Source organism: Rhinoraja longicauda, chromosome 4, assembly GCF_053455715.1.
Source record: "Rhinoraja longicauda isolate Sanriku21f chromosome 4, sRhiLon1.1, whole genome shotgun sequence".
NCBI lineage: Eukaryota > Metazoa > Chordata > Chondrichthyes > Rajiformes > Arhynchobatidae > Rhinoraja > Rhinoraja longicauda.
Genome location: NC_135956.1, coordinates 15,301,171 through 15,325,039, shown reverse-complemented (window position 1 = coordinate 15,325,039; position 23,869 = coordinate 15,301,171). Strand labels below are relative to the sequence as shown.

At 42.5% G+C, this 23,869-nt stretch overlaps 1 protein-coding gene across 1 annotated transcript; it reads left to right on the top strand.

Moving 5' to 3' along the window:
* Window positions 1–1,538: 1,538 nt before the first annotated feature.
* Window positions 1,539–23,012, top strand: LOC144592602 (transcription factor E2F5-like). Its single transcript, XM_078397260.1, has 9 exons — window positions 1,539–1,734; window positions 11,080–11,189; window positions 14,913–15,076; window positions 15,265–15,306; window positions 17,037–17,101; window positions 18,977–19,235; window positions 19,436–19,645; window positions 19,971–20,015; window positions 21,864–23,012. The coding sequence occupies exons 1-9, from the start codon at window positions 1,555–1,557 to the stop codon at window positions 21,977–21,979; spliced, it is 1,191 nt and encodes a 396-aa protein (XP_078253386.1). The 5' UTR covers window positions 1,539–1,554; the 3' UTR covers window positions 21,980–23,012.
* Window positions 23,013–23,869: the final 857 nt, after the last annotated feature.

Sequence of the window (23,869 nt, the reverse complement as noted above, 5' to 3'; positions counted from 1 at the left end):
TGTGATGTTTTGGTTTGAGGCACTTCTTCATTCTGAACACATATCCAGCATCTGCAGTTCCTTGGAAAAAAAACTGTAGATGCTGGTTTAAATCAAAAGTAGACACAAAATGCTGGAGTAACTCAGCGGGTCAGGCAGCATCTCGGGAGAGAAGGAATGGGTGTCTTTTCGGGTTGAGACCCTTCTTCAGACTGATGTCAAGGGAGGGGACAAAGATAGGATGTAGTCGGAGACAGGAAGACTAGTGGGAGAACTGAGAAGGAGAGGGAATAGAGAGGAAAAGCAGGGACTATCTGATGTCAATGTTCATACCGCTGGGGTGTAAACTGCCCAGGCGAAATATGAGGTGCTGTTCCTCCAATTTGTGCTGGGCCTCACTCTGACAATGGAGGAGGTCCAGGATAGAAAGGTGCAATTGGGAATGGGAGGGGGAGTTGAAGTGCTGAGCCACCGGGAGATCAGGTTGGTTAAGACGGACTGAGTGGAGGTGTTCAGCGAAATGATCGCCAAGCCTGCGCTTGGTCTCGCCGATGTAGAGAAATGGACACTTGGAATAGCGGATGCAGTAGATGAGGTTGGAGGAAGTACAGGTGAACCTCTGCCTCACCTGGAAAGACTGGGTACTTGGATGGAGTCGAGGGGGAAGCTAAAGGAACAGGTGTTGCAACTCCTGTGGTTGAAGGGGAAAGTACCTGGGGAGGGGGTGGTTTGGGTGGGGAGGGGTGAGTGGACCAGGGAGTTTGGGTGGGGAGGGGTGAGTGGACCAGGGAGTTTCGGAGGGAACGGTCTCTGCGGAAAGCAGAAAGTGGTGGGGGATGGGAAGATGTGGCCAGTGGTGGGATCCCGTTGGAGGTGGCGGAAATGTTAGAGGATATATTGTAGGCGACGGTTGATGGGGTGGAAGGTGTGGACATGGGGGACTCTATCCTTGTTACAAATAGGGGGAGCAAGAGCGGAGCTGCGGGATATTGAGGAGACCCTAGTGAGAGCCTCATCTATAATGGAAGAGAGGAACCCCCCGTTTCCTAAAGAATGAGGACATCTCCAAAGCCCCAGTATGGAACACCACATCCTGGGCGCAGAAGTGGCGTAGACGGAGGAATTAGGAGTAGGGGATAGTCTTTACAGTAAACCGGGGGGGGGGGGGGGGGGGGAGTAAGTGTAGTCAAGAAAGCTCTGGGAGTTCCTTCTTGCATATATATATTATACACACACATACATACATGAAAAAACAATAATAGTGCAATAACATTAATGGTTTGTAGTTTGAGGTTGTAGTGTTTAAGGGCGTAATGAATAGCCTAAACATTCTAAGATGTTGGTATGGAATACTGAAGGGATATTTCGGCCATTTGGATGGACACCAAATGTTGGAGTAACAGCGGGTCAGGCAGCATCTGTGGAGAGGAGGGATGGGTGACGTCTCGGGTCGAGACCCTTCTTCAGACTGAGTCCGGGGGGCGTGTCCCTCGGCTCCGTTGCCATGGACGTCACTTCCTGGAGTCGGCGGCGGCCGCTGGTTGGTGGCTGCCTGGGACCGGCGACGTCACGACCATGGCCGAGTCCGGCGGCGGGGGCGAGGGCGGCGGCGGCGCGAGCCTGGGCAACACCGCCACCAACGGCAACGCCAACGGCCGCGGCGCGAGCCGGCACGAAAAGAGCCTCGGGCTGCTCACCACGCGCTTCGTGTCGCTACTGCAGGAGGCCGAGGACGGCGTGTTGGACCTGAAGCAGGTCGGGCCGGGGACCGGGGCTCAGACCCTGTTGGGGAGGGAGGGGAGCGGGTGGGCGTGTTGGACCTGAAGCAGGTGGGGACCGGCACCGGGGCGGGGGCTCACACCCTGGGGAGGGAGGGGGAGGGGGTGGGCGTGTTGGACCTGAAGCAGGTCGGGACCGGGTCCGGGGCTCAGACCCTGGGGAGGGAGGGGAGTGAGTGGGCGTGTTGGACATGAAGCGGGTGGGGACGGGGACGGGGACGGGGGCTCACACCCTGCTGGGGAGGGAGGGGAGTGTGTGGGCGTGTCTGAAGCAGGTCGGGCCGGGGACCGGGTCCGGGGCTCAGACCATGGGGAGGACTAGTCTGTGGGCGGGGAGGGTGGTCGGCAAGGGCGGAGGAGCTAGGGGCTCAAGGACCAGGTCAATGGACCTGAAGCAGCAGGTCGGTCCGGGGATCAGACCCTGGGGAGGGAGGGGAGTGAGTGTCAAGTCAAGTCAATTTTATTTGTATAGCACATTTAAAAACAACCCACGTTGACCAAAGTGCTGTACATCTGATTAGGTACTAAGGAAAAAATGAAACATACAGTAGCACACAAACATAACATCACATATAAAACAGTTCACAGCGCCTCCTCAATGGGCCTCAAACGCTAGGGAGTAGAAATAGGTTTTGAGCCTGGACTTAAAGGAGTCGATGGAGGGGGCAGTTCTGATGGGGAGAGGGATGCTGTTCCACAGTCTAGGAGCTGCAACCGCAAAAGCGCGGTCACCCCTGGGCGTGTTGGACCTGAAACAGATCAAGTCTGACCACTGGGGAGCTAGCGAGCGAGGGAAGAGAGAGGGCAGGGAGGGTGGTGGGCACGGCTGGGGGCTCAGAGACCGGGTTGGACCTGTAGCGGGTCGAGCCACCAGTGCCAGCCCCCCTGGGCAGGGCAGGGGCTCGGTGCTTAGCCTGAGCCTGGCACAGGGCAAGATGTTAGATGGGGAGGGACGTGGGCATGACCAAGAGCGCTGCCAGCAGCCAGGTGTGCCCTTTGCCTGCAACCTACCTCATTGCGGTATCACCTTTACAATGCAGCCCAGCTTCCCACCAGCATCTACATTTGTGTTTGTTTACACCCGCTGTGTTAAATCAGGTGCTTCATATCTGCTGGGTGGGTGGGAGGGAGGATGGAGGATGTTAATCATTGGAAGCTGCTTCCAGCCATCACCTAGCCAACAATGGATCATTGTGGACTCTTCCTTTCCTTGATTATCAATCTTTTCATTCATTTCCTCTATGTACCATCTACAGTGCCCTCCATAATGTTTGGAACAAGGACCTATTTACCTATTTGCCTCTGCACTCCACAATTTGAGATTTGTAATAGAAAAAAATCATGTGATTAAAGTGCACTCTCAGATTTTAATAAAGGCCATTTTTATACATTTTGGTTTCACCATGTAGAAATTACAGCAGTGTTTATACATAGTCCCCCCCATTTCAGGGCACCATAATGTTTGGGACACAGCAATGTCATGTAAATGAAAGTACTCATGTTTAGTATCTTGTTGCATAGCCTTTGCATGCAATAACTGCTTGAAGTCTGCGATTCATGGACATCACCAGTTGCTGGGGTATCTTCTCTGGTGATGCTCTGCCAGGCCTGTATTGGAGCCATCTTTAGCTTATGCTTGTTTTGATGGCTAGACCCTTCAGTTTTCTCTTCAGCATATAAAAGGCATTCTCAATTGGGTTCAGATCGGGTGATTGATTTGGCCACTCAAGAATTGACCATTTTTTAGCTTTGAAAAACTCCGTTGTTGCTTTAGCAGTATGTTCGGGATTATTGTCTTGCTGTAGAATGAACCACCAGCCAATGAGTTTTGAGGCATTTGTTTGAACTTGGCAGATAGGATGTGTGTACACTTCAGAATTTATTATGCTACTACCATCAGCAGTTGTATCATCAATGAAGATAAGTGAACCGGTACTTTCATCAACCATACATGCCCACGCCATAACACCCCCACCACCGTGTTTCACAGATGAGGTGGTATGCTTTGGATCTTGGGGATTTCATTCTCTCCTCCATACTTTGCTCTTGCCATCACTCTGATATGTTAATCTTCATCTCATCTGTCCACAAGACCTTTTTCCAGAACTGTGGTTGCTCTTTTAAGTACTTTTTGCGGCTAATCAGTGGTTTGCACCATGCAGTGTAGCTTCTCTATTTCTGTTCATGAAGTCTTCTGCGGACAGTGGTCATTGACAAATCCACACCTGACTCCTGAAGAGTGTTTCTAATCTGTCGGACAGGTGGCTGTGGATTTTTCTTTACTATGGAGAGAATTCTTCTATCATCAGCTGTGGAGGTCTTTCTTGGCCTGCCAGTCCCTTTGCAATTTGTAAGCTCACCAGTGCTCTCTTTCTTATTAATGATGTTCCAAACAGTTAATTTTGGTAAGCCTAAGGTTTGGCTGATGTCTCTAACAGTTTTATTTTTCTTTCTCAGTCTCATAATGGCTTCTTTGACTTTCATTGGCACAACTTTGGTCCTCAGGTTGATAAACAGCAATAAAAATTTCCAAAGATGATTGAACGGCTGGAGGAAAGACTAGGTGCTGAGGGCTCTCTTATACCTGCATTAAGGAGGCAATTAAACGCACCTGAGCAATTACAAACACCTGCGAAGCCATGTGTCCCAAACATTATGATGCCCTGAAATGGGGACACTATGTATAAACCCAGCTGTAATTTCCACATGGTGAAACTAACATGTATAAAAATACCCTTTAATAAAATCTTACAATGTGCACTTTAACCACATGTGATTTTTTTCTATTACAAATCTCAAATTGTGGAGTACAGAGGCAAATAAATAAATGATGGGTCTTTGTCCCAAACATTATGGAGGGCACTGTACATCTCTCATTTCCCTTTCCACTCAGCCTGAAAAAGGGTCTCAACCCAAAAATCACCAATTCCTTTTCTCCAGAATTGCAGCCTGACCCGCTGAGTTACTCCAGCTTTTTGTGTCTATCTCCAGCCCCATCCTTGTGGAATCTGCATCCTCTGTACATGAAGGAACTGCAGATGTTGTTTCATACCGAAGATGGACACAAAAGGCTGGATCAGTGGGTCAGGCAGCATCTCTAGAGAAAAGGATTAGATGATGTTTTGGATCAGAACCACTCTTCAGACTGTGCGCAGGATTAAACCTCAAGATTGTTTTATAGTCATATGTTGCCAAACGGTACAATGAAATTCTTCTTTGCAGCAGCATAACAGATATGTAATCATTGTACTCTGTAAACACCGTAATAAACAACAAAAAAGTTCAAAACAAAGAAACAATAATGGTGCCAAGACAAAAACCACTCCTCCAAGTCTATGTAGTTCTGAGCTATATATAACATATATAACATATAACAACTACAGCATGGAAACAGGCCTGTCCGGCCCTACCAGTCCACGCCGACCATTCTCCCTGACCTAGTCTCATCTACCTGCACTCAGACCATAACCCTCCAATCCCCTCCTATCCATATACCTATCCAATTTACTCTTAAATAATAAAATCGAGCCAGCCTCCACCACTTCCACCGGAAGCCCATTCCATACAGCCACAACCCTCTGAGTAAAGAAGTTCCCCCTCATGTTACCCCTAAACCTTTGTCCCTCAATTCTGAAGCTATGTCCCCTTGTTGGAATCTTCCCCACTCTCAAAGGGAAAAGCCTACCCACGTCAACTCTGTCCGTCCCTCTCAAAATTTTAAAAACCTCTATCAAGTCCCCCCTCAACCTTCTACGCTCCAAAGAATAAAGACCCAACCTATTCAACCTCTCTCTGTAGCCTAAGTGCTGAAACCCAGGCAACATTCTAGTAAATCTCCTCTGTACCCTCTCCATTTTGTCGACATCCTTCCTATAATTTGGCGACCAGAACTGCACACCATACTCCAGATTCGGCCTCACCAATGCCCTGTACAATTTCAACATTACATCCCAACTTCTATACTCGATGCTCTGATTTATAAAGGCAAGCCTACCAAACGCCTTCTTCACCACCCTATCCACATGAGATTCCACCTTCAGGGAACAATGCACAGTTATTCCCAGATCCCTCTGTTCCACTGCATTCCTCAATTCCCTACCATTTACCCTGTACGTCCTATTTTGATTTGTCCTACCAAAATGCAGCACCTCACACTTATCAGCATTAAACTCCATCTGCCATCTTTCAGCCCACCCTTCCAAAAGGCCCAAGTCTCTGTAGACTTTGAAAATCTACCTCACTATCAACTACTCCACCTATCTTAGTATCATCTGCATATTTACTAATCCAATTTGCCACACCATCATCTAGATCATTAATGTAAATGACAAACAACAGTGGACCCAACACAGATCCTTGGGGCACTCCACTAGACACTGGCCTCCAACCTGACATACAATTGTCAACCATTACCCTCTGGTATCTCCCATTCAGCCATTGTTGAATCCATCTTGCAACCTCACTATTAATACCCAACGATTTAACCTTCTTAATCAACCTTCCATGTGGAACCTTGTCAAATGCCTTACTGAAGTCCATATCGACAACATCCACAGCCTTGCCCTTATCAATTTCCCTGGTAACCTCTTCAAAAAATTCAAGAAGATTAGTCAAACATGACCTTCCAGGCACAAATCCATGTTGACTGTTTCTAATCAGGCCTTGATTATCCAAATAATTATATATATTGTCCCTAAGTATCTTTTCCATTAATTTTCCCACCACAGACGTCAAACTAATAGGTCTATAATTGCTAGGTTTACTTTTAGAACCTTTTTTAAACAAAGGCACAACATGGGTAATGCGCCAATCTTCCGGCACCATCCCTGTTTCTAATGACGTTTGAAATATTTCCGTCATAGCCCCTGCTATTTCTGCACTAACTTCCCTCAATGTCCTAGGGAATATCCTATCAGGACCTGGAGACTTATCCACTTTTATATTCTTCAAAAGTGTCCGTACCTCCTCTTCTTTAATCCTCCTAATTTCCATCACTACTCTACTTGTTTCGCTTACCTCACATAATTCAATATCCTTCTCCTCGGTAAATACCGAAGAAAAGAAATTGTTTAATATCTCCCCCATTTCTTCCGGCTCAGCACATAGCTGTCCACTCTGACTCTCTAATGGACCAATTTTATCCCTCACTATCCTTTTGCTATTGACATATCTGTAGAACCCCTTGGGGTTTACTTTTACATTACTTGCCAAAGCAGCCTCATATCTTTTTTTCGCTTTTCTAATTTCCTTTTTAAGATTCCTTTTACATTCTTTATATTCCTCAAAAACCTCATTTACTCCCTGCCGCTTATATTTATTGTATATCTCCCTCTTTTTCCGAACCAAGTGTCCAATTTCCCTGGAAAACCACGGCTCTTTCAAATTATTATTCTTTCCTTTCCACCGAACAGGGACATAAAGACTCTGTACTCTCAAAATTTCACCTTTAAATATCCTCCATTTCTCTATTATATCCTTTTCATAAAACAACAATTTCCATTTCACTCCTTTTAAATCCTTTCTCATCTCCTCAAAATTAGCCTTTCTCCAATCCAAAATCTCAACCCTTGGTCCAGATTTGACCTTCTCCATAATGATATTGAAACTAATGGCATTATGATCACTAGACCCAAAGTGCTCCTCAACACATACCTCCGTCACCTGACCCATCTCATTTCCTAACAGGAGGTCCAACACTGCCCCTTCTCTGGTAGGCACCTCTACGTATTGCTGCAAAAAACTATCCTGCACACATTTTACAAACTCCAAACCATCCAGCCCTTTAACAGAATGTGATTCCCAGTCTATATACGGAAAATTGAAATCACCCACAATCACCACTCTGTGCTTACTACTAATATCTGCTATCTCCTTACATATTTGCTCTTCCAATTCTCGTTCCCTATTTGGCGGTCTATAATACACCCCTATAAGTGTTGCTAAACCTTTCTCATTTCTGAGTTCCACCCAAACAGCCTCCTTAATCGAGCCTTCTAGTCTGTCCTGCCAAAGCACTGCTGTGATATCCTCCCTGACAAGCAATGCAACACCCCCACCTCTTGCCCCTCCGATTCTATCACATCTGAAACAATGAAATCCTGGAATATTTAATTGCCAATCGCAACCCTCCTGCAACCATGTTTCACTGATCGCCACAACATCATACTTCCAGATGTCAATCCAGGCTCTAAGCTCATCCACCTTTCTTACAATGCTCCTAGCATTAAAATATACACATTTAAGGGACCCATCATTTCTTATTCTCAGTTTATTTCTTTTCCCTTCTTTCTCTCCTACATATTGGGTCTGAGTGTTTCCCTTTTCTGCCTCCTGCCTCACACACTGCCTATTAGCTATCTGTGTTTGAGTCCCTCCCCCCAACCGTACTAGTTTAAAGTCTCCGCAGTTATTTTAGCAAATCTCCCCGCCAGGATATTGGTTCCCCTCGGGTTCAGATGCAACCCATCCTTTTTGTACAGGTCATACTTCCCCCAGAAGAGGTCCCAATGATCCAGAAACTTGAAACCCTGCTCCCTGCACCAGTTCCTCAGCCACGTATTTATCCTCCACCTCACTTCATTCCTATTCTCACTATCGCGTGGCACAGGCAGTAAGCCTGAGATTATTACTTTGGAAGTCCTTTTTTTTAACTCTCTTCCTAGCCCCCTGAATTCTCCTTTCAGGACCTCTTCCCTTATCCTACCTATATTGTTGGTACCTATATGTACCACGACCTCTGGCTCCTCTCCCTCCCCTTTCAGGATATCCTGGACACGCTCAGACACATCCCGGACACCGGCACCAGGGAGGCAAACCACCATCCGGGTCTCCCGACTGCGTCCACAGAAACGCCTATCTGACCCCCTCACTATAGAGTCCCCTATTACTACTGCTCTCCTCTTCCTTTCCCTACCCTTCTGAGCAACAGGGCCGGACTCCTTGCCAGAGGCCCGGGCACCGTCGCTGCCCCCAGGTAGGCTGTCCCCCCCAACAGTACTTAAACAGGAGTACTTATTTCCAAGGGGTACAGCCACCGGGGTACTCCCTAGTCCCTGCCTCTGTTCCTTGCCCCCCCTAACAGTGACCCACTTGTCTACCTCCCGTGGTCTAGGAGTGACCACCTCCCTGTAACTCCTATCTATAACCTCCTCACTCTCCCTGATCAGACGGAGGTCATCAATCTGCCGCTCCAGGTTCCTAATACGGTCCCTTAGGAGCCCCATCTCGTCACACCTGGTGCAGATGTGGATGTCTGGAAGACTATCAGACTCCCAGATTCCCCACATCTGACACCCAGAACAAAAAACTGCCCTGGCAGTCATACTCTCCAAACAAAGCCCCACGCTCAGTTACTAAACCTACCGCCCGGCCGCTACTCCAACCGCTCCAACCGCCCACCCAAAAGAACTGAGTGATCTCCTGGGAGAGGCGAAAAACCGGAAGTCGTGAAATAACCTGATGGTTGTAAGGAAGACGCTGCTCCTGAAACTGGATGTTACAGTTTTCAGGATCCAATACCTTCTTCCCGATGGCAAGATGGAACTGAGAGTGTAGCCAGGGTGTGGGTCTCTGATGATGCTGACTGCCTTTTCAAGGCAGCGACTCCTGTCGATCCCTTTGATGGTGTGGAGGTCAGTACCTGTGATGGATGGGCTACTTTCCCCTGCAACCGCTGGAGATGCAACACCTGTCCCTTCACCTCCCCTCTCGACTCCATCCAAGGACCCCGACAGTCTTTTCAGGTGAGGCAGAGGTTCACTTGCACCACCTCCAACCTCATCTACTGTATCCGCTGTTCCAAGTGTCAGCTCCTGTATATTGGTGAGACCAAGCGCAGGCTCGGCAATCGTGTCGCTGAACACCTCCGCTCAGTCTGCCTTACCCTACCTGATCTCCTGGTTGCTCAGCGCTTTAACTCCCACTCCCATTCCCAATCTGATCTTTCTGTCCTGGGCCTCCTCCATTGTCAGGGTGAGGCCCAGTGCTAATTGGAGGAACAGCACCTCATGTCTTGCTTGGGTAGCTTACACCCCAGCGGTATGAACATGGACTTCTCTAACTTCAAGCAGCCCTTAATTTCCATCCTCTCCCCCTTCCCAGTTCTCCCACCAGTCTTACTGTCTCCGACTACATTCTATCTGTGTACCGCCCACTCCCCTGTCAACAGTCTAGTACAAATCGAAGGTATTTATTCACAAAATGCTGGAGTAACTCAGCAGATCAGGCAGCATCTCAGGAGAGAAGGAATAGGTGACGTCTGCAGGAAGGCCTCCAGGCCATTAATTGCTGCTGCATCCGTAAAACTTTGATCGTGTGAAAAATTATCAACAACTTGAAGAATTTACTAATAGTATAAAGGGTGTTTCAAGATGCCCCATCTCCACTTGTCCCAGCTGCTGCATTTAGCCCATATCCCTCTAAACCTTTCTTATCCATGTACCTGTCCAAATGTCTTATAAATGTCAAATACCTCTCCCGGCAGCTCGTACCATATACATTGAAGGGCATGAAAGTTATATGTTTATTTCTCTACAAAGAATTCCGGAACTGCTGGCTATTACCAGACCTTCCATAACTATTTTTTTATTATTTGGATTTTCTACTGTGTACATCATGTCATTTTGGAATTTATGTAAGAACATGAGTGCATTTGGATTTTACCAAATTAAGCCCAACATTTGTTTATCTTTTATGTTCTTATTTTTAACTTTGATTTGTATAAGATTTTCTAAGTTGTCAGTTTATAAAATGTAATAAACAGGAACTGCAGATGCTAGTTTATACCAAAGATAGACACAAAATATTGAAGTCTCAGCAGGTCAGGCAGCATTTCTGGAGGATATGGATCGATGATCATTAAGGCCAGACCCGGTAGGGTGGCGCAGTGGTAGAGTTTCTACCTTATGGCGCCAGACACCCGGGTTCGATCCTGACTATGGGTGCTGTTTGTATGGAGTTTGTACGTTCTCCTCATGACTGCATAGGTTTTCTCTGAGTGCTCCTGTTTCCTCCCACACTCCAAAGAAGTATAGGTTTGTAGGTTAATTGGCTTTTGTAAATTGTCCCTAGTGTGTTGGATAGTGCGGGGTGTTTGTTGGTCGGCGTAGACTCAGTGGGCTGAAAAGCCTGTTTCCATGCTGTGTAAAGCCTATAAGCACCGATCCATTTTCTCCAGTGATGCTGCCTTACCCGCTGAGTTACTCCAGCATTTTATGTCTATGGTGTATAATATGTCATTTTCTGAAATATATTTTCTTGTTGAAATGCTTTCAGAGACATTTAAGTACTTTTTAATAACCAAAACTTTAATATTTATTTACAGGCTACTGATATACTTGCAGTGAGACAGAAAAGAAGAATCTATGACATCACCAATGTATTAGAAGGAATTGGCTTGATTGAGAAGAAATCAAAAAACAGCATCCAGTGGAAGTAGGTTAAAGTAACAAAATATATTTTATAATATAAATAGAGAGATACGACATGGAAACAGAGCATTCGACACACCAAATTCGTTCTGATCATCAACCATCAAAGTTTACGTTCATATTGACAGACGACAAGTTTTGAATGCAGTGATTCTAATAGTCCTCACTCCACATTGGGACTGGATGACTCGAGTTATAAAGAGAGACTGGATGCAGTGGGATTGCTTTCCTTAGAGCAAAGGAGGCTGAGGGGTGAACTTTTCGAGGCTTATAAAATCATGAGAGGCATAGATTAAGATCACAGTATTTTTTCCAAGGAAAGGGGACCAAAACTGGAGGTCAAAGATTTAAGATGAGGGAGAAAATTTAAAGGGGACCTGAGAGGAACATTTTTCCACAGAAGGTTGCGGGTATATGGAACAAGCTGCCAGAGGAATTGTAGAGGCAGGTACGATTACAACATTTAAGACATTTGGATGGGTACATGAATAATAAGGTATAGAAGTATATGGACCAAATGCAGGCCAATGGGACTAGCTCACAAAGACACCTTTGTTGGCACGGACAAACTGAACCGAAGAGCTGTTTCCATGCTGTATAACTCTCAAAATCACTGAACCACCTATCCACAGTAATCTTACATTAAACTCACTATTTATTCTCCCCACATTCACCTGAATTACCATAGATTCCACCACTCACTGACATTATGGGCATTTCACAGTGCCAATTAATCTGCTGGCTCGCACATCTTTGGGAGGAAAGCACAGCGCAAACCCATATGGTCACAGGGAGGATGTACAATCGCTGTACAGACAGCATCCATAGTCAGGGTCTTTGATGCTCTAAGGCAGCAACTCTGTCGCTGCACCATTGTGCCTCCGTGAACATCCTAACTGCCTGAGATTCCTCCACTCATTTCATAGTGCCAATTACGCTTGCATGCCTTTGGGAGGAAACCAAAGCTCCCAGAGCAAACCCCTGTGGTCACAGAGAGAACTTGAAAACTCCTCACAAACAACACCCAAAATTCACCAATACTATGAAGCAGCAGCTCTGCTCGTTGATTTATTGTGCCACCCCAAATGTTCCAGATTTTGATTCAGAGTGTATCTTTTGCAAATTGTGAAAACATTTGAAATGTAAACTGTGACAAAGGTAGGAACTGGACTTTGGGAACACATACAAGTGAAATGGGCAGAGACTTTGCCGATGAATTTTAATGTAGAAATGTACTTTGATGTATTTCAAAAATAAATTTGGGGAGCAATACTAACTGCAGTTTTAAAGGGAGTGCATGAACAATAAGATCTGCAGGTGGACATTGTCTAAAGATAGCAGGATAAGTTAAGGTTTTTAAAAAGGAAAGGAATATTGTAATACAGTAAAGATGGGTCTCGACCCAAAACGCAGCATCTCAGGGGTAAAAAGGAATAGGTGGCGTTTCGGGTCGAGACCCTTCTTTACTGAAGCAATACTCCCGCATTTTGTGCCTTTCTTCCGTGTAAACCAACATCTGAAGTTCCTTCCTACACACTGGAAATTATGTTGCCTGATCTACTGAGTGTTTCCACTACAGGTGCTCCTCTACTTACGATGGGGTTACATTCCGATAAACCCATTGTAAATTGAAAATATCGTAAGTCAAAAATGCATTTAAACCAAACATCCTAGCCGTGGCAGCTTCCAATCGTGGCTGACTGGGAGCTGCGGCTCGCTGCCGTTGCCCAGCATCACGAGAGAGTATCGTACCGCATAAGACACTGCCAGTCTGAGCAGCGGACAGGTCTGCGAGCCCGGGAAAATATCAAAATTCAAAATTCTGAGTACGGTTTCTACTGAATGTGTATCGCTTTTGCACCATTGTAAAGTTGAAATATCGTAAGTCGATGAGCATCTGTATTTTCTGTTCATTTCAGATTTCCAGAATCTGCAGTATTTTTGCTTTAGGCGATGAGATAGCTGTGATAAATTGGGGATAGGCTGCAGTAGGTAATCAAAGAGTGCATCGATGTGTTATAATAATCATATCCATGTCAGGTGCAAACATAAAACAGGTGGAGAGGTGGATTTCAAAAGAAATTAGGGAAAGTATTAGATCTAAGGAAAAGAAATGTAAAAAAAGGCCAGAAAAATAACAAATCTGAAGATTGGGGTCAGTTTAGAATTCAACAAAGGAGGGATTGATTTGGAAGGGCAAAGTAGAAAGTGAGAGTAAGATTGCAGAGAATCTCAGAACTGACTGTAACATCTTTAAAAGATATGTACAGAAACTAAATGAATGAAGATAAATATAGGTATCTTAGTCAGAAATGGGAATTGATAATGGGCAATAGCAACAGCAAAACATTTCATACTTTTGTTCTGTCTTCACAATGTTGGATGCCTTGGAATGTTGGGGAGCGTGTAGTGTCCATAGAGAGGGAGAAACTAAATAAAATCAGTATTAAGAAGGAAATGGCCTTGAGGAAACTGCATGGATTAGGGACAGATAGGTCGGTACGCAAGGACGCAATGGTCGGTATTCCAGAATACTGAAATATTCCGAAGTTGCTCGAGAAATAGTGGATTCGGTGGTGGTCATTTTCTGACATATTTTTAAACACGGGAACAGTTCAATTGGATTTGATGGTAGCCAGTGTAACCACAGTATTTCAACATGCAAATTTATAGAAAACATAGAAAATAGGTGCAGGAGTAGGCCATTTGGCCCTTCGAGCCAGCACTGCCATTCAATATGATCATGGCTGATCATCCAAAATCAGTACCCCGTTCTGGCTTTTTCCTCATACCCCTTGATTCCGTTAGCCCAAAGAGCTAAATCTAACTCTCTCTTGAAAACATCCAGTGAATTGGCCTCCAATGCCTTCTGTGGCAAAGAATTCCACAGATTCACAACTGTCTGGGTGAAAAAGATTTTCCTCATCTCAGGAGTATTGCATGAGGTTCTGGTCGCCCCAAATTCAGAAAGGATGTGGAGGCTTTGGAAAGGGTGCAGGAGGTTCACTGGAATTATGCCAGGATTAGATGGTATGAGCTACAAGGAGTAGCTGGACAGATTTTGAATGTTTTCCCTGGAATGCTGGTGGTTGAGGGGAGACATGATAGAAGAGCTTTAGATAGGGTAATCAATCTTGGGTTTTTTTTTGACTCAAGGATTCATACTCTGATGTCCTACCTAATCACATAAATTCAACAATACTGTACCCTGAATTGAATTTCTTGTTGCCGAGTTTAATTCAGTAGAATCATGTTGATGTCTATCATTTAATGTTGAGTGTGAAACTTGTCTGAAATCCTAAGAAATAAAAATATATGCATAATAGCATTTTCCCCAATTTGCCATTAAAGCAGATCTCTTTAAAATACATATATAATCTGGATCTATGTATAGAAGTATAGAATTATATATCTCATTTGTTCAGGTTAATAGGCAATTCTATTTTTATTGCACTTTTATTTGTTAAACAATACTTATAAATGAGCATTTTGTCATTATATTTCTCCATTAGATATTGAGCTGGTTTCAGTACACTAACTAGTATTATATACAACTAGCATTTGGGTGTTTTTAGAATGTCAATAATGCTAATCTCATAAGTTGTTTTTCTAATGCAAGAGCAGTGTGATTATAAAGTGGTTTGTTGAATGAAGACATGATTTTACAGATATAGCAAAATCAATTATCTGTTTTGCTTTGGTCACATAATTTGTTTTCTTTTAATAGGGGTGTTGGTCCTGGTTGCAATACAAAGGAAATCATTGATCGACTGAGATACCTAAAGGCAGAGATTGAAGAACTGGAAACAAAGGAAAAAGAACTAGATCAACAGAAAATATGGCTACAGCAGAGTATTGAAAACATAACTGACAATACACACAATAATAGATATCCTTTCTTGTCAAGTAACCTTTTTTATTATTTATGGGGAAGTTGACAGGAATGTAGGGAAAGTCAAATAGAATGATTGGAAATAGCTATTTGATGGTTGGAACAGACTCGTGGGAAGGGGGAGCATTTCCTTGCTATGTCTGTCTGCAACAATTACCATTTGTCATTCTCCTTAACTGTTTTACATTGGCATATACAACTCATGAAGACGTCTGCAATTGCTTTCAAGGTTTGTTAATACCTTTTTAGTTACAAATTTCTGCTTGTCTATTCTGAGACCATTTAGAACGAAGATGAGGAAAAACTTTTTCACTCAGAGAGTTGTGAAGCTGTGGAACTCTCTGCCTCAGAAGGCAGTGGAGACCAATTCTCTGAATGCTTTCAAGAAAGAGTTAGATAGAGCTCTTAATGATAGCGGAGTTAAGGGATATGGGGAGAAGGCAGGAGCGGGGTACTGATTGTGGATGATCAGCCATGATCATGGTGAATGGCAGTGCTGGCTCGAAGGGCCGAATGGCCTCCTCCTGCACCTATTGTCTATAATATGCCACGTTCACTTTCCACTTGCCCCATCATCACCAAACAGTATTGGTTTACCACACTCTGAAGCGTGTTGGTTTAACACTCTCCCAAGCACTCTTCCTTTCGTCCCCTTGTGATGAGAGACATGATCCTCCCCTGAACATTTCCCTCTAGTATTGTATCTGCACGGAGCAGTTCTTTGGCACTATCCTGGAGCAGAATCAGCGTGATGGTTAACAACATGCATTGCCAACATACCATGCTGTTTTTTTTCCATAATTTTTATCCCTTGAACTAAGCTTCTTAGAATGTTAGCAAGTGATCTCCAAGACTTCTGACCTTGTGGGCCACAAAGAATTTAATCATGGGACCCATTTGAAAATTATATTCTTATTTTTAACAATTAATTTGTCTAAATCTTGTCGATACCTTTTGCTTTTAAGGTTTTAGCGACAATGAAGCACTCGGAAAGAATAAACCTGTCCAACATTTCATTCCCACAAAATTCAAAATAATATATTGGAAACAAAGAGATTTGCTTGCAAATAGAACAAATTCCCTGGCTTTTAGAGCTATATATATATATTTCACAGCTTTAAACTTTAAAGATACAGCGTGGATTGGAAACAGGCCCTTCAGCCCACCTCGAGTTTACCCCATGCAGCGATCACCCCGTGCAGTAGCGCTATCCTACACATTAGGGTCAATTGACAATTTTTTTACCGAAGCCAATTAACCTACAAACCTGGACATCTTTGGCGTGTGGGAGGAAACTGGAGCAGCTGGGAAAAAACCCAGACAGTCACAGGGAGACCATACAAATTCCGTATAGACACCAGGATCGAACCCGGGTCTCCAGCGCTGTAAGGCAGCAACTCTACCGCTGCGCCGCTGTGTCACCTCCTGCAGTTTATGCTGCAGTTTAAAAAGTCCTATGCATATTTAATGTGTCCCACCATGAAATATGAAGGTGGATTGAAAATTAATTTTCTGCACATAGTTCAGAAGTTTGAACAAATTGGGTCACATTGCTTATGCTGAAAGAATAGAAAAATGCATTGCTTAACTTTGTTTTCTTGTACTTGCAGTTGTTGGTGCTTATTGTATGGCACTTAAAAATCTGAAGTGTAAAACTTGTAGAGAAGTGCTTGAATCTTCCTTCAGTTCAGAAGATAACTCTGCTTTTGGGAAATTACAAATCTGTTAATTTAAATTGACAAATAATGTAAATTTGTCTGCAATTTTTCAAGCTGTTTGCTTTAAATGTTTAAAACTTTCTGTTACAAGTTCACAGTGTGGAAGCTCTCAGAATCAGTAATTTCAAGTAACTATTGAATATACCTTTTAAAATCAATTTATGTAACGATAGTAGGAACTTGATTCAAATACTGAGTTCATCAGAAACAAAGTTCTCATCTGTTGGTGGTTTTATAACAGGTGATACACTTCTTGCCATCCAGGCCCCTTCTGGTACACAACTGGAAGTTCCAACTCCTGAACTGGTATGTTTCACTGCGGTCAAATACTCCTCTCTTAATTGCAGGACATTTGAATTAACATTTTAATATGGAGTGGCAGGAATGTGACTTCCACATGAGGTAGATTTTACAACGTGCATTGTAATAAACAATCAGTAAAGTTAAATTTCCTGGTCATGTTTGATCCAAACTTTCCATTCCCTCCATAACTGCCTGTCCTTTATAAAAGCCAAAATATATTCTTTTGTATAACTCTTAACTGTAAAGTTGTGTGCTTTCTTCTAAAATATTATCACAGGTTCAGTTTGTATTACTCGGCTCTGGGTCGATGATTGTAAATTTAAATGTTGAAAGTCATCGTAGGCTAACAATCCAGTGTGTTATTGAGGGTTTGCTGCAATCTTACGGGTATAATTCTTCAAATGGGCTGTTGATTTGAACTAGTCTTCAATAGCCATGAAACGAAGAACGTTGGGTACATTAAATGTGTAGGAAGGAACTGCAGATGCTGGCTTACACTGAAGATAGACGTAAAATGCTGGAGTAACTCAGCGGGCGGGACAGGCAGCATCTCTGCAGAGAAGGAATGGCGTTACTCCAGCATTTTGTGTCTATGAAGGATACTTTAAATCTATATTAACTGTATGCTCTGAGCTTTGTACCCAACACCCACCCCCCCCCAAAAAAAAAACCAATGTGCTCAATAATATTCTAATAAATATATTAAAATGCTTAAATAATACAAATAAATTATGTTAGCTGACACATCACTTGAATTAAATGGAGATACACGGAACTGCAGACGGTAGAATCTTGAGCGCTTGAATTGATGTTTGGATACTTTGGAGCACGGATCAGTTCTGAAACCACAATGCCCAACTGTGTAAGCAGGTTGTTTTATTCCAACAGTGCACAGCAGGGAGCCTACTGACAACACAATACTGGAACCTGATCACAGTATTTATACTGAGATTGATTGGTTCCTTAAAGTGTGCATGTAAATAGCAGATAGCAAATCTACAGTTAACTAGGACTGAATGAAAAATAATACAGTGACACACCATGACTCAATTTTTGAAACTGTTAACAAAATGTGGATGGAGTTAATAATTAGCTCAATCTTCTGATTGCACTGTAGTCAATTACGTGGATAATTCTACCCATGCGTTAATATTAATAAATACATTTTAACTTTGTTCTTTAATGTTACGAATTGAACCTTCAATCCAAATCTGGGATCTTTTCAAAAGGATGAGAACATTTTAATACAACATTCAAATTTTATTTCTGTTATATTTATGCATTTCAATTTAACTTTTAATTTTGGAATGTGCTCTCAATAATCAAATAGGACTCTAAATATGGAGTTAAAGATTTATTGGCAGGTGGCAAATTTGAAAGAATCTTTAGTAGTATTTGTTAAATATTAATTAATTGTTTAACAAAAAAATGAATGAAAGGTGAAAACAGGAAAGAGAAACTTAAAAGAGAAAAAGGGAAATATATAAACAATATATAAACAAAATATAATGTAAATAGCTTTGTGGTTATTGTTCTTAGATTAATGATGATAAAACCTGGAGTAATCTCAAGAATTCAAATTCTGTCTTCGTTTCAGGAAGCACCAAACAGAGGGGTACCACTCACTGTTACTAGATGTGCATAAATAGTGTTATAGCGTTAAATAGCATAATCTGTGTTAAGGTTATTAAAGTAATGCCCATATTCAAAGACCATGAGTGGAAAAAAAACAAGATGTAAGCACTAAACCTGCTTCAATATTATATTCAGATGCATAACAGATTATCTTTTATACTGTATCCTTGGTATATAAAATTGAGCAATATATATATGTTTATTAACAACGGATTTTAATTTATTTTCTCTTCCTAATAAAAGGGACCAAATGGACAAAAAAAATACCAGATTAATTTGAAGAGTCAATCAGGACCTATTCATGTTCTTCTCATTAATAAAGAGTCCAAGTGCTCGAAGCCTGTTGTATTTCCAGTTCCTCCACCAGATGACCTAATGCAACCACAAGGTCTTGGGCTGCCATCAACCCCTCAAAAATTCCCTTTGACTCCACCATCAAACCGAATTCCCTCATTAAAGGAATTGTACGTTGCTCAGGTTCCACTATCCAGACCACCATCTGGTAAGTGATTGAATATTAGTGAGATACATTAGTCCATGTTATGCACAAAAGATTAAAAACCTTCAGTACAACTCTTTTGAACATAAGTCATTATATCTGATAATATAAATTTGAATTGTTTGCCTCTTTTTTGGTAAGAAGAAGTACGTTGATGCCTGTTTCTTGTGTGTTGGTTTAAATATTCTAACTTTTAAAATCAGATTGTGGCATCCAGTTACCTAGCATTGCACCAGAAGCCCCTTATTCAAGTGTGGCAGACACACCAGAGATTTACAGAGGGGCGACAACTGAATCACTACAGAACATTCGGGAGCAAAATGGATTACAGTCACTGCTTCCAGTAGAGGTCGGGAGCCTTCTCAAGCATCCACCAACATCATATGAGCAAATAAAGACCGAAGAGTCAAGTGGTAAGAAAAAATACTTTAAGATAAATATTCTGGGATGTCTGAGGAATAATTGACCATTTTAACTTAATCCTACTTGATTCTGTTCCCATTTTTATTTTTTACTCTGAAGAATATCTCAGCAGGACCTTTGTTGCACTTTAAAGGTGGCAAAAATTATAACTGACTCATTTTCTTTGTCTGCAAAAATTGAGGGTTGAGTGAAATAATGAGTACTCTGTTGTCAGGATTGATTATTGGCTTCAAAGATATTGCTGCTTGTGAATGTGTGGGCTGGCACAGTGTCTTTTGTGCTGTAGCTGTTGAGTTCCTTTGATTTTTTTTTCAGCTACTCTTGATGGAGACAGAATGGATGAATTCATATCATCAGATGGTAAGTTTGTCATCAATGCTCCTGTGATTACACTATCTATCAATAGTCACTGAGGCTCAGAAATAAATATTAGTCTCAAAGTAAACTACAGTGCATTCAAAAAGTATTCAGACCCCTTCACTTTTTCCATATTTTGTTACGTTACAGCCTTATTTTAAAATGGATTAAATTCTTTTTTTTAATTGTCAATCCACACACAATACCCCAAAATGAAGAAGCGAAAACAGGTGTTTAGAAATTTTGGCAAACTGAAATATCACATTTACATAAGTATTCAGACCCTTTGCTAAGACACTCCAAAATTGAGCTTAGGTTCATCCTGTTTCCATTAATTATCCTTGAGATGTTTCTACAACTTGATTGGAGTCCACCAGTGGTCAATTAAATTGATTGGACATGATTTGGAAAGGCACACGCCTGTCTATATAAGGTCCCACGGTTGACAGTGCATGTCAGAGCAAAAACCAAGCCATGAAGACGAAGGAATTGTCCGTAGACCTCTGAGACAGGATTGTGTCGAGACACAGATCTGGGGAAGGGTATAAAACAATTTCTGCAGCATTGCAGGTCCCGAAGAGCACAGTGGCCTCCGTCATTATTAAATGGAAGAACTTTGGAACCACCAGGACTCATCATGGAGCTGGCTGCCCTGCTAAACTGAGAAATCGGGGGAGAAGAGCCTTGGTCAGGGAGGTGACCAAGAACCCGATGGTGACTGACAGAGCTGCAGAGTTCTTCTGTGAAGATGGGAGAACCTTCCAGAAGGACAACTATATCTGCAGCACTCCACCAATCAGGCCTTTATGGTAGAGTGGCCAGACGGAAGCACTCCTCAGTAAAAGGCACATGACAGCCCGCTTGGAAAAGGCACCCAAAGGACTCTGACCATGAGAAACAAGATTCTCCGGTCTGATGAAACCAAGATTGAACTCTTTGGCCTGAATGCCAAGCGTCACATCTGGAGGAAACTAGGCACCGCTCATCACCTGGCCAATACCATACCTACGGTGAAACGTGGTGGCAGCATCATGCTGTGGGAATGTTTTTCAGCAGCAGGAACTGGGAGACTAGTCAGGATCGAGGGAAAGATGAACAGAGCAAAGGACAGGGAGATCCTTGATGAAAACCTGCTCCAGAGTGTTCTGGACCTCAGACTGGGGCATGGGTTCACCTTCCAACAGGACAACGACCCTAAGCACACAGCCAAGACAACGCAGGAGTGGCTTCGTGACAAGTCTGTGAATGTCCTTGAGTGGCCCAGCCAGAGCCCAGACTTGAACCCGATTGAACATCTCTGGAGGGACCTGAAAATAGCTGTGCATCGACGCTCCCCATCCAACCTGACAGAGCTTGAGAGGATCTGCAGAGAAGAATGGGATATTACCCAAATACAGGTGTGCCAAGCTTGTAGCGCCATACCCAAGAAGACTTGAGGCTGTAATCGCTGCCAAAGGTGCCTCAACAAAGTACTGAGTAAAGGGTCTGAATACTTATGTAAATGTGATATTTCAGTTATTTCTTTTTATTACTTTGCAAAAATTTCTAAACACCTGTTTTCGCTTTTTTATTATGGGGTATTGTGTAGATTGATGATTTAAAAAAATGAATTTAATCAATTTTTAAATAAAGCTGTAACGTAGCAAAATGTGGAAAAAGTGAAGGGGTCTGAATACTTTCTGAATGCGCTGTATATTTAGGATTTTGTAACAGAGAAAATGCATCCCAAATTGAAAGCAACAGAGGAGAAAAACTCTGAATGAGTTGTTTGCAACAGGTGACTAACGTTTTGACTTAATTTTTCAGCCATTATTTTCCTCAAATAATTGTGTGCTCTGTTTCACTTGACAGTGTTTCCGCTTCTTCGACTTTCTCCCCCACCAGTTGATGAATACAGTTTCAACCTGGATGAAAATGAAGGTGTCTGTGATCTTTTTGATGTGCAGATATTGAATTGTCGATTTTAACCAATGTAACACACATTCCAGGATGTCTAATCTACCTCTGGACCACCAGTTCAGCCTTCAGAAACTACTTTATTCCAATTGTGAAGTTCTGTACAGTGTTTTCAAGCAAAAGTTTAAGGTTTCTGAACTTGTGTCCTTTTTGTATGTTTAAATCTTGCATTTTTATACAATGGTTTAGTTTGTTTTATAACACTGCCACGTGGCACACACAATAGAACCTTTTATAATTGAATGTGATACTGCCAAGGATGAGTCTCCTTTAATGTTATTACAGTATTTTGCTTCACTAATTACTTTTCTACTGCCTTTTTAAGTAGGGTGGCTAGAAAAAAGAATGTTTTTTTTAATACACTGCACATTTTTGTAAGTGCCTTTTGATTCTTGCACTTTAGGAGAGATTTTTGTCTTGTAATATAATGACAGGGACACCTGCCTCACCTTAGAACTGATTTGTAGTCTCCTAATGTGCTGTTAGTTGACCACAGGGTGTGTTTTTCTTTAAGAGTATTAGACCAATTTCACTACTAATAATCCAGCACATTTTCAGATCAAAGGTTGAAGTATGTATTAGAGAAGGATAGTTAAAAGCTGAATGCTCCCAAAAGACCTAACAATATCCATCTGGAATGTTTTTGTAATTTCTGCAAAATATATTAAAATTTATTGATGAGTAAGATTCCCAGCAATATGGTTAATTCAATTGAATTATCACATAGGCAGTAAATGGATTTTTGTTTTGATAGTTTATTGGTAATTATGCAAATAACAAAATGCACCCTATCTCCTCCAGCTTTCTGTTGGATTTGTGAATTAACTTTGATTACCAGTTGGTCTAAGTGACTGTTTGGGCTTAACTACTTTGAACATCTCACAGAATGTTTACATTTGCATTTTTATACATGGATAAAGTTGTCCATTGGAGTGCCTATAGTGTAGAGTTACAAGCAAGAAAGTTCTTTGTACTATTCCGTTTTTATATTGACCAAAGTTGTGTTCTTTTTTTTAAAATAAAAGATGCAAAAGATAAAACTTTCATTCTCTGCTGTTAGAATTCTTTTACTTTAAAATAATCTTAGTGGTACTCAAGGTTACCAGTATCTCTGGGTCTTCTCAGTGGATGAGGCTTCTGAATTTCATCTCCATAATATGGTCACGAAAGAATCAAGATCATTTATCACAGCATTATAAATACAGCATCAGTGTTACCGTCGAAGAAGTACTGAAGATACGGTCATGTATGAAGGTCGACAAATCTCCAGGGCCTGATCAGATATATCTGAGGACATTGTGGGAAATTAGAGAGGAAATTGCGGGAGCCCTGGTTGAAATTTACGAGTCATCCTTAAATACAGGAGAGGTGCCAGAAGATTGGAGGGTGGCAAATGTTGTGCCTCTATTCAAGAAGGGCTGCAGGGAAAATGTTGTTAACTATAGGCCGGTGAGCTTACATCTGTAGTTAGGAAAGTTACTAGAGAGTATTCTGAGTGATAGGTTGTTTGGAGGGGCAAGGGCTGATTGTACGTGGGAGATCGTGTCTCACAAATCTTGAGTTTTTTGAAGACGAGACCAAAAAGGTCGATGAGGGCAGAGCTGTAGATGTGTACATGGATTACAGTAAAGCATTTGACAAGGTTTTGCATGGTAGGCTGCTCTGGAAGATTAGATCGCATGGGAACCAAGGAGAGATAGCTGAATGGATAGCAAATTGTCTCCATAGAAGGAAGCAGAGGGTAATGGTGGAAGGTTTCTTCTCAGACTGGAGGCCTGTGACTAGTGGTATGCCTCAGGGTTCAATGCTGGGCCCGTTACTCTTTGTCATCTACATCAATGATTTGGATGAGAACACACAGGGCAAGATTAGCAAGTTTTCTGATGACACCAAATTTGGTG

Bases quoted from the DNA above. Each gene is read 5' to 3' on its own strand.
- LOC144592602 (XM_078397260.1), top strand. From the start codon at position 1,555: ATGGCCGAGTCCGGCGGCGGGGGCGAGGGCGGCGGCGGCGCGAGCCTG. The intron at 11,190-14,912 runs GTAGGTTAAAGT...TTCTTTTAATAG, and splicing joins AAAAACAGCATCCAGTGGAA to GGGTGTTGGTCCTGGTTGCA. The intron at 19,646-19,970 runs GTAAGAAAAAAT...TTTTTTTTTCAG, and splicing joins AAAGACCGAAGAGTCAAGTG to CTACTCTTGATGGAGACAGA.